Source organism: Carassius auratus, chromosome 31 (assembly GCF_003368295.1).
Source record: "Carassius auratus strain Wakin chromosome 31, ASM336829v1, whole genome shotgun sequence".
NCBI lineage: Eukaryota > Metazoa > Chordata > Actinopteri > Cypriniformes > Cyprinidae > Carassius > Carassius auratus.
The window spans coordinates 23,493,664-23,508,297 of record NC_039273.1 but is presented as its reverse complement, the minus strand read 5'-3'; the positions used below and the strand labels follow the sequence as shown (position 1 = coordinate 23,508,297).

The 14,634-nt window shown below is 34.6% G+C and overlaps 1 protein-coding gene across 1 annotated transcript; it reads left to right on the top strand.

The window, feature by feature from the left end:
• The first annotated feature begins 5,606 nt into the window (after positions 1-5,606).
• On the top strand, positions 5,607-14,308 carry LOC113051061 (claudin-10-like). The gene is made up of 4 exons (XM_026214676.1): positions 5,607-5,738; positions 10,611-10,681; positions 13,537-13,757; positions 13,838-14,308. The coding sequence occupies exons 1-4, from the start codon at positions 5,607-5,609 to the stop codon at positions 13,960-13,962; spliced, it is 549 nt and encodes a 182-aa protein (XP_026070461.1). The 3' UTR covers positions 13,963-14,308.
• The last annotated feature ends 326 nt before the right edge of the window (positions 14,309-14,634 follow it).

The following is a 14,634-nucleotide window of genomic DNA, read 5'->3' as shown; positions in this document are numbered from 1 at the left end:
TTTAAAATGAACCAAAAACAAGGAAAGATGGTTTAGAAAATGAATAAGATATTTTATGGAGTAACATATGGAAATGTTTAATCTTAATGGATATTTTAGCGAGAATTACCTACTTATTTTTCATTCAAGCTGAGTTAATAAATGGATATTTAAACCTTTATGTAAGCCTATGTTGGCAAAAAATAAAAAAACAGTCAGGTACAAGTAGCCTACTGCATACTAGTATTGGCTGAGAAAAAAAACTCCTGGGTCTGGTCAGAAGAGGGTTCTTAATGTTCTTCTTTCCAGTGTTTGGAAGTTCTTAAATTTTTCTTTCCATAAATGTATAATGTCAGGCTATATGGCATTTGTATTTTAATTGAAAGTGCAAGGAAATGTAAAATTTCCATTTCTTTTCAAATTGATTCTAGTAAACCCATTACAATACTCCCTGGGGTCTCTTACCCCAAATAGCCTCTCAGTCAGAGCTGTGGTGCAGAGAGTAGTGCATTGCTCCTGACATATGAAGCACTGTTGAGGCTTGTGGGAATCTGTCATGGAGCCTGGCCTGGGTCACGTCCCGGTTCTGTTCACCCTCTTTCTTCCGGTACTCTTCTGTTGCATCTTAACTGAGCTACTAAATAAAAGGCAAAAGGCTGATAAACAAAGTAAAACAAAAAAACACTTAAATCAGTATTAAAATCAACATTTAGGCATAACAGTGACTATTCAATAAGACTTGGATATCTTAAAGTGAAGAGATGACGTTATGTGCAAATAGCAACTTAGAAACTCATCATGATATTAGTGCTATCAAATGATTAATCGCAATTAATCGCATCCAAAATAAAAGTTTTTGGTTACATAATTTATGCATGTGTACTTGTTTGTATATGTACATGTAAAAAAAAATGATGTATACATGATATATACATAGTAAATATACACAGTTCACACATTAGATTAACAAAATTATATATTTTGGATGAGATTAATTGCGATTAATTGTTTGACAGCACTACTTAATATCAATCAATCCACTGTTGTCATAATACACTATGACTGTACTTTGAATACAATACAGAATTATTCTGGAGAGACTGATGGTTTTTCCACTTAAAAAAGTCCATGTTTAATTAAATGTGTTACTTGCTGTTTCTGTATAACTGTGTGTTAAATTTATTAGCAGATTTTGAGTGAAAGATTCACTGCTTTGCCATAATTATTTTTTTTATGGCATAGCAATGATGCAATCCTCCATTCATCCATAGCACATTTATTTTTGATAATGATTAAAAATGAAAAGATCGGTGTAAAAATTTTATATATTTTTTCTACCTGGCAACCTGGCAACATTTCAGAACCATGGACAGCTCTGAATAATAGACCTATATTTGCAGATACTTTCCAATGTCATCAAATCTGTATCAATATATTGTGATTTTCAAGACAATCTATTATTTAATCATGTATTAGATAATAATTTGAAAGATTTACCTGTCAAAGATAAGACAACAAAGCAATAATTCAACCATTTGGGTTTTGTTTAACTTAATTGAATGTCTATTTTTATCACAGGGCTCATGTTATGTAGAGCCTGTGGGGGTGGAAAAAACACTCCAACCATTTAAATGGAAGTTCATAACCTTTTATAACAACAATCAATAATAACCGGATAACTTCATAGTAACTCCACCTCAAAATGACCCCCGCTCCATTTCATAACAAAGAGACAAATCCTGAGCTAAAATGCAATCTTTTTGATGATGTTGGGTGAATGGTCAGAAGATCTGAGTCGAAAAGATTCTAGTTGGAATTACTTCAGTTCTTTTAGTTTGTGGAGAAATGGAGGGTATATTATTAGTTATATTCCACTACAGTTTTCTTCATATTGTGTAATACACAAGCACAGATAATTTATCCCAGGATAATTAGAGATGCATCTGGCTTTGACAAGCTTAGGATTATTAGAGAGTGTATGGCTATGTCTGTGTTCAAAGAAGAGGCTATCTTTGGAACTGCAAACATCTCATGAACACAGAGCTGGAAATGTATCTTTCTCTTGAGTGTATTTACATACATTAATCAACAAGCACCACAGGAGCCTTGACAACAAGATGGGGACAGTTATTTTCTCTTTTTTAATTTTAAAGGTACAACACTCTGGAAGCTATTATTGGTATAAGCTGCCTTAAGTGTCACTGTTGTCTTCTTGTGTTACAAAATGCAACATTATTTTTTCTTTTTTTTTAAATGTAAAATAAATTGATTAAGGTTTGAATACCTGCTCCCAACCACAGAACAGTGTTATTTTCATATAATATATACAATTATAGTTTTCCTTAAGATTTTGAATTAGATTTTATTTTTATATTTTATAGTTCAAGTTTTAGTAATTATGTTGTGTTTTTCTCCTATTGATTGTTTTTAAAATGCATAGATTTTTTTTTTTTATAAATGTTTTAGTTTTAGTTGTTTTATTTCTAGTTATTTTAGTACTTAAATGCATTGGAAACTAGCTAAAAAAATCTATATATAACATTCATATTCAGTTAGTTGTCTTATTATTATCTTCTTATTATTAAAACTTAATATTTACATTTTGCATCAAGTAAATTTATCTTAAAATTTGCACTGGAAAACAGAACAAAACTACTAAGGATTTTTATTTTATATTTTTATTTTTTGCAATGTATTGCATGCTACTTTCAATGTCGTGGTTTTGTACATTTAAAACATTCTGCCACAGTTAAATACTTTTTAAGGCCTTAATTTGTTGAGGAGAAAATAAAGAATTATTAAAAACCTGAGAAACCAACTGAAACGTATTAGAAAAGCAATGAAAATGATAAATTGTACAAGCCAAACTAACTGAATATATTTGTGAGACAATAATAGATGATTTTTCCTTGAAAATTGGTGAAAATTAAGCATTTACGTACAGTGTGTTACTGGCGAATAATACACAGTAGCTGTAAGAATGGATATGTGTGACTCACAGTATGAATTGATATCATAATAAAGCAAGAAGCATCAACACTGACAACATAAATGCTCCCATGCTCACAGTATGCTCTCCTGCTGAAGCAGTACCGTGCAAATGTTTAGGCCTGTGGTTTTGAGAGAGATCCATACAGGACTTTGATTAATGCAGCAGCTATGAGCTTTAGACCTGCATTCTCCCAGCTGAGAGAAGTAATCAGTGTTCTTGTTCTGCCCGCACAGAAAGACAAAGAAAAGAGACTACAGAGGCCAGTATACATAATCATGATGCTTTCCTTGTTTGTTTGATTATGTGGTTTGTAATGTCGACTATTAGACTTCCCAGGAGGCCTCAGAGAAAGTGATTGAAAATGGGAGGTTGCTCAGAGGGGGCTTTACTGACTTACTGCAACAGTGGAGCTCTTAACACTTCTGTGCCTCTGCTGCTTTTGAGGTTCAGAACCTTGTCATTTTGTCTTTTTGGAGACCACTACTCTAGATTACTTGTCTGACATTACAATAGCCAAGAAGATGTTTTTTTATCGACTGTTTATACTGACCTTGACAGTATTGGTATTATGAACTAAAACTAAAATAAAAACATTTATGTTAATAAAATAGCATTAAAAAGTTAAATTAATTAAATAAAATATTGAAAAAGGTAAAAAAAAGAAGAAGAAAAAAACTAACTGTTTACTTAGATTTTCAGTCACCATGGGACATTTTTATTTCTAAAATGAAAATGAAAAAAAAAAAAAATATATATATATATATATATATATATATATATACTGTATATATATAAATTGGGACAATAGTGAGTAAAAAAATGACAATTTTCTGAACTGTTCCTTTAAGAGGTGCTAGATATTACCCACTGTATGTGGCTAATTTCTTGAAACTCTGGGCTTCTCTGCCGTTTTCTGACAGCTAGATAAGGATTAGTGATGGAGCATTGCCGCCGGTTCTACTGTCTGTGTCTCATCACAGGCTGTTTGCCCGTTCTTGTAATGCACCATGATGCTCTCCGCTCTGCTGTGATTTTTATGGCGCTGTCAGCCAAGTGCAATGAGGAATGGTTCACCAAAGATCACTGAGTCAGCGTCTCTCACCATTGCAGATATTCAGCACCAAGGGTTCGGGATTATTTTATGTCGTCATCATCTTAAAACTTCTCAATGTCTTGACTTTTAAACACACTTTAAATATTTTTCAACAGTTGTTTCAGTGAATAAATAGCTGTAACCTTCTGCACAACTGATGAAAACATTTCACAAGATTTCCATAGAAAAGCGAGATTTTTATACAAAACTGTTTCATGAAATTTCTATAGAAAACATCCCATGTTATTTAAATCCATGGGATTGAACTGTTTTGTTGAAATACTATTTTTCTTTTATCATTTTGACTTTGTCAACATGCTTGAATGGATGATGCAATAGTGCATTTTAGGTTATGTTGAAGTGAGGAAAAAAGATCAAAAACACAATAAATACATGCTACACACAATTTGAACAACATGGTAGATTGAATCTGGACTAAGGTCTCCTGCAGAAGCATTTGGCTGTGACAGAGACAGCTCTAATATGATAACTGATAGCTGTGTGTGAGCTTGACAAAGAGCAGTGCTGACTTCAGATTTATGCTGCAGATCCTATAAGGCTGCTTTATATATTTATAGATTTTTTAAATTTAATGGTGCTCTAAAGGGTTGACTAGACTTTAAAGGTGCTTTAAAGTGTTTTTTGCAGAAAATAACCACATATCCAAAAATGACCTCAGTTTAAACTATGTGGGCGCCTGTTTCTGCCACAGAATAAAAAAGTTAACTGTGACTTTTTATCCAACAGTTCAGAGTGGGGGAGAAGAGAATACCCAGATATAAACACAGAGTTATGAGATATAAACTTTAATTTCTGAGAAAAAAATCAGACTTTTTTACCCTCACAACTGAGTTAACATTTAATTTCACAATTCTTAGGAGTTTTTTTTTTCAATCTTGCGATTCTGACTTTTTTTTTAGAATTCCAAGTTTAATCTGGCAAAGGTTTTTTTGTTTGTTTGTTTTCTCTTGGCCACGTAATAAAAAATACAATTTTGAGTTTTTATCTCACTATTCTTGCTCTTTTTCTTCTGCTTTATAGCTTACAATTCAGACTTTCTTTCTCAAAATTGTGTAAAAAAAAATAAATAAAAGATTTTTAAAAAGTAAAGAAAAAAGTGAATTTTTATTTCACAATTGGTAATTTTTTTGTAAATTGTATGTTTTTCTCACAGTTTATTTCATACAATTCAGACTTTTCTTCATAGAATTGCAAGTTTATATATATATATATATATATATATATATATATATATATATATATATATATATATATATATATATATAAATTAATAAAATAAAAAATTTACACACACACATCTGAACATTTGGTTGAATTGAATCCTAACTTAAATCCTAACTTGGATTTGGCACAAGGCCGTTGTTGCATGGGTTTGTCCCTGCCTTTCTCTGTTCTTTCTTAGCCTTCTGTGCCACCCTCCAGTCTCACACAACTTAGTTTTCCACCACCGCTGGCCTGGTTGTGTGCCAGCTCCATCCTCTCTACAGGGGTTGGCATGCTATTAAAGTTTCCTCACCCAGCATGCCGAACTGGTGTGGCATTGAGCCGGATCTCAGTCGGGCAAGAGTTCTGTGTCCACCCTGCAGGACGGCCTGGCCTGAACATAACCAGTGGTGTTACAAGGATACCATCCTGCAGTGGGCATTTGGACATGTATTTACCAATAATGAAAACCTTAATTTAAGATAATATTAAGCATATTAAAATAGACAACCATCATTTTAAATTATAACAGTATTCAATATTATTACTGTTTTTATTTCTGTATTTTTGATCAAAGTCTTTGAAAAAATCTTGCTGATCCCAAATAATGGTGTTTTTATATGCATTTTTATTTTCAATCAGGACCACTTCAATCAGAGCCATGCTTGGACAGAGTGGGGAGAGCAGCAAGATAAACCCCCCTGGGGTACAGAACAGAACCATTATCTGCAGACATAATTACAATTCACAATTACATGTGTTGTAACAAACATGGTAGAGAAGCTTCCGATGAAGTAACTGTAAAGAAGAACGGGGTCAGATTGAATACAGATTAGTTGGTGGAGTAGGGGATGGAGGAGGGAGTTCGTTGAAAGCAGCGATGTGATGAAAGAGGTGCAGAATGGGAATTTAAATAGACCGCTTGTGATAGGTGTTGATACCGGATTGGAACACGTCAGGAACAGCTAACTGTCAGCTGATGCAAGCGTGACTAACGTAACCTGACTGAACTAGCGCGATGCTCGATTTATTTCATGTCAACAGCAATCTAAAACTAAACTTCAATTTCACCGATCCCGCAATGCGCAGTAGTTCTGTATCTTGTCTGTCCATCATCAGTATAGTCTTCATTTTGACACATATGTTTGTAAGGGATCTGAAGTTTAGCAACCACATCTTGCTATAAGCTGGGCTGCCTTCTGCACATTATCATGGCTTTGGACTGAAGAGGAAGCCACACACCATGAGCTCCAAGCCTGAGAGAATTAACTTTACACATGCTTGTGCTACATTTGATGCAGTAAGATTGTTGGAGTGCAGAGCGCAAGTGTCGTAAGTGCACTCTCTATCCTCTTGAGTCAGTCTTAATGACACTGATGGCATTTTTACCCTCCCCTTTGGATCTAAAGCAGGCGGGTTGTAATGAGATTGCAAGCAAAGGATTTTTCAGGCTTGTGGGAAGCTTATTAGCATGAAGAATTTCTGAAGAAATAAAACATTATCATACAACATCATGAGCATCTCATAGTGCCTGAGAGATTATGCATGTCCTCCGACAGTGTGTTTATCAGTGCAAATAAAAAAAGTGTAAAAATAAGAATATTGTGTAATTCTCATAGAAATGTTCTGTTATATATATAAATACTACATTAGTTCAAGGAATATACTCTGTGAGCCATGTTTAGAAAAAGCCTGGGAATTAATTTCCTTGTCACTTGAAATATATATTTCTGACTACTGTCATATTTCCTCAGAGAATCACTACAAATTCCTTTAGAAATTCACTTTAGATCCACAAATGCAAATTTTATCCCTCATAAATGCATTTGATGCCTTTCAGAGTGATTTCGCTCCAGTTGAATAATCCTGTCCTCCAGTAAGTATGTGTTCTGTATAAAAAATTCTGTCAGCCCATTTATGTCACATAAACTCCTTTGCGGCTTGCATCAACCGCAAAAATATCATTAAAAAAACTCAGTCTAACAGCACGTCAAGTCTGTATCATCATGCCTAAATATCTGCACCATTGAATAAAAAGTAGACTGTCAAAACTCTGCTATGAGTCATTATTTTGTCTCAAAATAAATGAATGTTTATATGGGGAATTTTGAGTTTACAGGAGTTTTAGAAGATTACAAAGGCCACAGCACACAAGGTGAGCTGCCAGAAGGTTGCGAATGAATCCCTATAAATCATTATCAGTGAAAAACACATTGGGGTTTTCCTTTCCTGAGGGAATTCTTCAAAGAGAAACCTTTTCACTGAGCCCAGACTCACATTCATGAGGCAGAGCGTTCTGGAGTGTATCTCTGAGAATGAAAAAGCTTGTTATGTCAGCCTTGCCTCGCTAACTTCAGCAGACAACCGTACATCAAAGATTGCAAATGCTCAATTACTGAGGAAACATTGAGAGTTACAACTTACAACCCACTAAATGTTTAAATTATGTGAACCATAAATATCTCTACAGCAAGAAGGTGTAGATAAAAAATAGGATGCAACCAGAGGGTGGTATTGTGTAATACTCCAATATGTTGTGCGTGACATTCTCCTATTTGAGTTTGTGGGATGAGATTGATTCAAGATTGATTTGAGCAATCTGATCTCTAGCAGTGAATCTTTGCTCTCCATTCCAACTGGAAGTGAAATATTTATTATTTCCTACTGTGTGACAGTTTCTTTGCTCTGAAAACTGCTCTGACGATAAATATTCCCTTTGCATATACTTCAGAGTGCCCAAGTTTTTTGTGTTTTCATGGAGACATAAACAGTTGTTTGTATTCACAAATATCAAACCCAGCACTAGCATAATAATAACAGTACTACATGAGCTGTGGTTGCCTCCAGAATCCAATACAAATACTAACAATTATTGGACAAAGATGTCAATGCACCAAACAGTTACTTTTGCTGACTCGGTGCTCTGACTCACTGACACGGAAATGCCGAAAGTTACTTCTGGTCGTCGAAACTGACTTGAATGCTATCTCAAGAGCGCTAATATACAGTCCGGCTGCACTGAAACTTGCTCCGATTGCCTGTGTTTGCACATCCTCGAATGTTCAAAACACTGGCTGTGTCCGAAATTGCCCTTATACCCTTAAGTAGGGCACTATGGAGGACAGCCATTTGTAGTGGTGTCCGAAACCATAGTGGATGTTATGAAATGCACACATTCAATCCTATAATGCCTCGTAATAACAAGTGTACAATCGATGTACACTCAATGGCTATAGAATACCCATAATGCACTGTGAGAGTCGTGCCAAATGGATTTCCGCATAAAGGCCCCCGCAGCTGAATCATCCATTCATCCATTTTCCAATCCACTTATCCAAAGTGGGTACAGTGGGCAACATGGGCAAGCACAATATTTTCAATATTAGTACTTTGCAGCACTATATTTTCAGTACTTTGCACTTTAATGTAATCTTATAAATGTCTGTCTAACAGATGACACAATATAGTAATTGTGATGCTTCTAAATGAAGTTATAAAAAGCAGCTGCAAACATTTGACAAAATATACATATACCCATCTCTGCACCAATAAAAACTGCACCACTTTATATTTCATTACCAAATTATCTGTAATATCAAATTAATTTATCTGAAAAGTATTTCTCAAATTCTCACGATTGTTCCTGAACATGACGAATGTTGGTATTAGTGATAGCGTGAATTTAGTGTGTGTTAAGGTCACTGAGCTTTGGCATTTTTCGGGCTTGGTACAGTCTTGCACATTTACTTCCTCTCATGTGCACATGCTCTTAAGAGAACAAGACTGCAAGTGTGTGTATTGGGACAGTCAGTGTCTTAATGAGTGAGTCATTGAATAATTCACCCAACTGATTGGCTCAAAACATTGATTCATTCATGAATGAAGCACCACTACTCTAGAGATGTGCAGGTTCATTTTCTTGTGACTTCATCTGGAGCTAACGGACTTCATTTATTATGTAACTCAAACTCCATCTAAAGACACCACTCAGGACCTCTAATGCACTTATTATGTTTGCTGTGGTATTAATTACTCATTTTAGACATCATGCACATGGCTTTAGAGTCTCAGCAATCCACATGCAATTTTCTTTTTTTATATTTCATTTTTTTTTCTTCATATCAAACTGATGGTTCATGATGCCTCCAGCAGAAAAAGTTAAAAATAAGACTAATTCTCCAGAGATTTAGAAACACAAATCAAAACACTGTTTCTCTCTTAAGTGAAGATCGGTGCAATAAAACTGTTCATCTCCCCTCAGTTTGCTCTGACAAGAGTGATCTCCTAAAATGTGTTTGTGCCGTGTCTCTACTTGAAGGTAAGACACATATGGAGAATGGACATGACATAATGGATTGAGAAGGACAGACAGAGCATTTCTCATTTCTGACAGCAGCAGAAGCTCCACACCGCTGCATCTTCTCTTCTCAGTGACTTCAGGTCACTCGCCACACACACAGACAGAGAAAAACTCTTACTGTTCTCGTCAAACAGCCTCAGAGTCACAGAAATCTCAACATCATCACTTGTGTCCTCTGTGCGAGTGTCAGCTCTGATATAATCTTGACTGATCTGGATATTATTTCTCTCATCAGTGCTGTGAGGCAGAGCGGGTCATTCAGTGTCCGTCTGCACATCTTGTTTTATTTCACAGACACCCGTGTGTCACGGGACATCTCAGGACTGTTGCTTACGTTCATCTTAATGAAATATCGACTGCTGTTGTCACATGGATATTAAAAACTTCATCCTCATCATAACTTTATGATATAACTTTCATAACTGTTTTAGTAGCAAGTGCTGAAGAAAATTAAAAGGTTTCTGTTAAACTAGAGGTTTGTTCTGTCCATATTTCTTCTTTTTTTGTTTGACGAGAACAGAGTCATCCTTAATAAAAAAAAGTGTGTGTGTGTGTGTGTGTGTGTGTGTGTGTGTGTGTAGCTGTCAAACCGAGCAGGTGAACTGTGATGTGATTGCTGAAGCGTTTCATTCCTCCAAATGAAGCTCCTTCACTAAAACTGCTCTTTTGCAAAGAAACTGTTGAATATGTGTGTAACTGTGTGTGCTTCTATTTCTGCATGTCTCCTTGTCATCTCATCCAGCATGGAAGCACCTTGAATTTCTCAGAAACCTCAGAATGGAATGAGAATGAAATTTGTCTTGATGCCTGAGACGATCCATGAAAAAATAAAGACCAGACTAATTAGTTCTAATTGTTTCTTCACTGACTTCACCATCCTGATTCCTTCATTGTGTTTAATTCATTCTGTCATCACAATGAACATAATGGACAATGTTTCTTTTCCACAAAAATTGCTTAAGGTTTTTAAAGCCTTTAAAGAGGAAATGGCCTTAAATGAAGGCCTGAATGTGGCCGAGGAGCAGCATGTGCTGTGAGTAAATGGTGTGTAAATGTCAGTGTAACAGGGATTGGAGTGCTGGGGAGCAGTATGGGCAGCTTCATGTTAAGATTGATCATTTTAAAGCTGTATTTTATTAAATAAGGGCTAGATAATTGAGTATTCCAGGAAGGGAAACGGGAAGAGCCGTTTGAGAAATGATGGTCGGCCGCCGATGTCTGTTTGGTTTTAATGGGAACACTTTAGCTGGCTGGAGCGGATCCAGCAGCAGTGCTCCTGAACTTCTGCCAGGGTGAAATGTAAAAGACAGCGTTTCCACAATAGGAGATTTAGAACAAATGATGGAAACGCTCTCCTCCTCAAACCTCATGTACTGACATCATGATGACCGGATGACCTGGATCTGCAAGAGGAGGTCAACAGATCTGTAGGTCCTTGCATGTTTTAATGCGCTTTTGTTTTCTGAATGAATTGTTTAATGAACTGATTACTGTAGACAATTATAATGTGTGCCATCGAACTCAAAATAACAGTCATCTCTGACTGTGTCTAAAGATTCTTACTTCACGTTCATGTTAATGTGATATCCAGGTATCCCACAGCGAGAGCTGATGTAGTTTAGAGGCAGACCATTAAGCTTTCATGCGTAACTGATGAGCGGAGATTCATGTCAGAATTGATATCTGAGGCATTTCAAATTCTGCCATTATCTTAATCGTCATTACTTACTTGACAGGGTAGTAGCAAGCAAGCCAGGCTGGACTGATACATGACTGCTTTTAGTTTGACCTCCTCTGATGCGTGCTTTTTTATTTTTTTTTATTTTTTTTTTACATGCAGTAATGCTTTCTCTATTAAAATGAATGCTGGTATGAACAGACACTGAAACATTCCTGTGAGGAGACGCTTCTTTTTGCCATTGTGTAAGTTAAGTTCCATATCTAAAGCAACAGAATGAGGAACAGCTATAAGAGTAGACTAAAGTATAATTTTTTACTTTTGTTCATTTTTGATTGTATATGATTTTTTTTAATGAAAATGTTGTACATTAAAGAAAATTACTTAATATTTGTATACATCTCAAGACACAAATTCACTTAAGGTAAAATAATCACTTAGTTTAATTAAAAAACATTACATTCAACAAAAATGTACAACACTTACAGGTGTGCACACAAATAAGAGACAACATACACCACAACAATGGTGAGATTCACGTTTGAAAACAGAGGCAGAAATGCGACATCTAGCGGCCTTTATGCCGTGGCACGCGCTCTGTCAAATGGAATCAATGGAATCAGTTTATTTTAGACTAATAATAAGCGATTGCGAAATCAGTTTTAAAGCAGTAAATCAGTGTTAATTCAGTGTTAAAATGCGTTAAAATCGTGTTTTGTTCATTGTAAACTTAATTTGTTTGTGCATTGAAAACAAGATGGTCAATAAAGTTTAGTGAGATAAAAATCGAAATTATGACAATGATTATTTTCTCACATTTCAATTTTGAATTTTGACGTCATGTCGGCTTATCTTATCATTTTGCATTTTTATTCCATAATTAAGACTAAGTATGTCGTGATTTTAACTTCTGAGTTATAATTATGATTGCATGATATTTTATGTGGCACAGTGGCAGAAATGGGCTTCCATATTTTGACATTATCTTACTTAGTATCTCATAAATAAACTTTTTTTATGACCTTTTATCTGATCATTTTGACTTTTATGGCATAATTTAATATTTTTTATTGCATAATTATCAATTGGAAAAATTTAAAAATTAATTAAAAAAAATATTTTAAAAAAATTATATGTTAAACAGAGTTTAAGAGAAAAATAATCAACTGAAGATGTCATGTTCACACTGATTTTGATCAAATGCCTTCTATCCTCTTTATGCATTCAATGGGATTTGGACAAAGTTGCTAACTTAGTTTAACAACTATGGTTTTGGGAAACGCTCCCCAGACAAACCTTGACCCTTTGATTCCAACAAATAGAGCAATATTGAAAGTGCTGATATTTAAAGTGTTTACACTCTTTAGGCATTGTTTATCTGAACACGTCTAGATTAGTGTTAAAATGACTCGTCTTTCTTTTTGTATTTGACTCTTTATTTATTCATCTTGCATTTTTATGCTGGTAGCACTGAAATAGCAAAATGTTGTTCTTATTGTTAAAATATAAAAAATTAACAAATATTAATTTTTTTAAAAACTAATAAAAATGACAAAAACTGACTAAATAAAATGATTAAATTAAACCAAAATGAAAACTGAAAAAATTATACATTATTGTATATATATATATATATATATATATATATATATATATATATATATATATACTATATAATACTATATATTATAATATATTTCAAAATATTAAGGAGTAATATATTACAAATAATACTCAAATAACACTGGCATCACATCCGAATGCAGTGTTTGTATAACATATGTTCTACTTACATATCTGGTCAGTTTTTATAGGCAGCACAAATAAAAAAACATGCATTTGAAATATGGAATGAATTGACACATTTTTTATTTAAATATTTTTGATTTAATTTCAATTCATCATTAATTTCAACTGAGATACAAGCTGTTTTCATTTTATATTGCCTTTATTCTATTTATTCTAGATCATAAGACATGATGTTATAGTTAACTGGAAGTTTTTCAAAACAATTTTTTCAAAGTTTTTAAGTTTGAAACTATGGTTTCAAGCCGTAGACTCCAGAAGAAAGGTTCCAAAAACAGGAGGAGACAAACATCACAGTTTAATTTCATTTCATTATAGACTTGAAGCCTCTCAGCAGTACATGCACCACTCTCACCATAGTTTTTCCACACACACACACACATTTTCTTTCTCTGTTCATGAAGCTGGCAGCATGAGGCAGCGAACAGTGGTGATGTGTGTGGAGATCGGTGTGGCTGGGTTTTGAATTGTTCCACTCTGGCCACTGAGTACAGGATCATCTCTGAAAGTGCGTCTGTGGCTCTCAGTGCTGGAGATGACTTTTCCAACCTCTGGATGGACTGTGTTGCAGACACCACAGGAGTATCTGACTGTAAATACTACCCCTCCATGTTGGACCTGCCTGGTGAGGAAATAATCTGGCAGTAGTTCATGATTGGATATTAATGCAGGATCATTAATAGTATCTCTCTCTCTGGTTGTTAGTTTTCCTTCATGTATGCAGGGCCCTGGCTGCCATCTCGGTGATCTATGGCTTCTGGGGGGCTGTTCTTGCCCTCACTGGGATGAAATTCGGAGGCTTTGAGCTCATCAGTGCCAAAGTTACTTAAGCAACATTGTCTACGTACATGGCATCTGGTATGAAACTTATTTCAGTTGCTTCTTTCATATTCAAAGCATAAATTGAGTTACACACATGTTGCTGTCTGTTTTGCTAGATTTTGTGGTATGATAGTGTACTCCTGGTGGGGAAAAAAAGACACGCTCAGAATTTATGGGTCAGCATTTCTTAGAACTAAAGTACATAATTGTGACTTTTAAGTTGGTCATACTGTATACACACTATTGCACAATTAGGCTGACATTTTTGTGTTGCTATGCTATCTTATAGCTCCCTTCCTACGTGAACTATAAATCCATGTGAATCTGTCTGCTTAATGTATTCATGTAACTTTACAACAGATAATAATGTCCCTTAGTATAATGTTTAAAGAAACATAATACAATAGGGTTCCATTTTGTAGCCTTAGTATATTTTTTTACAGCATTTATTGGATTAATTTATTACTATATGGCTACTACTGATCATCGTGTTATTTTCTATTAACTGATATTCATTTATGTATCTTCAGATGTTAATATGCACTAGTATATGTCAAAATTAATATTACCTTAATAAATGATGTAAAGGTTTTATTCATTGTTATATGTTACATGTTACTGCAGAAGCAATAATGTACAGATTGTTTAGAGTGTCTCCAGTGTTAATTTTTTTTCTTCTC

What these genes read in the sequence shown, in the direction of transcription:
- LOC113051061 (XM_026214676.1), top strand. Translation starts at nt 5,607, where the DNA reads ATGCCGAACTGGTGTGGCATTGAGCCGGATCTCAGTCGGGCAAGAGTT. An exon ending in TGCAGTGGGCATTTGGACAT is followed by an intron (nt 5,739 to 10,610) that starts GTATTTACCAAT and finishes AAATTGCTTAAG; the next exon opens with GTTTTTAAAGCCTTTAAAGA. An exon ending in GCCGAGGAGCAGCATGTGCT is followed by an intron (nt 10,682 to 13,536) that starts GTGAGTAAATGG and finishes CTGTTCATGAAG; the next exon opens with CTGGCAGCATGAGGCAGCGA.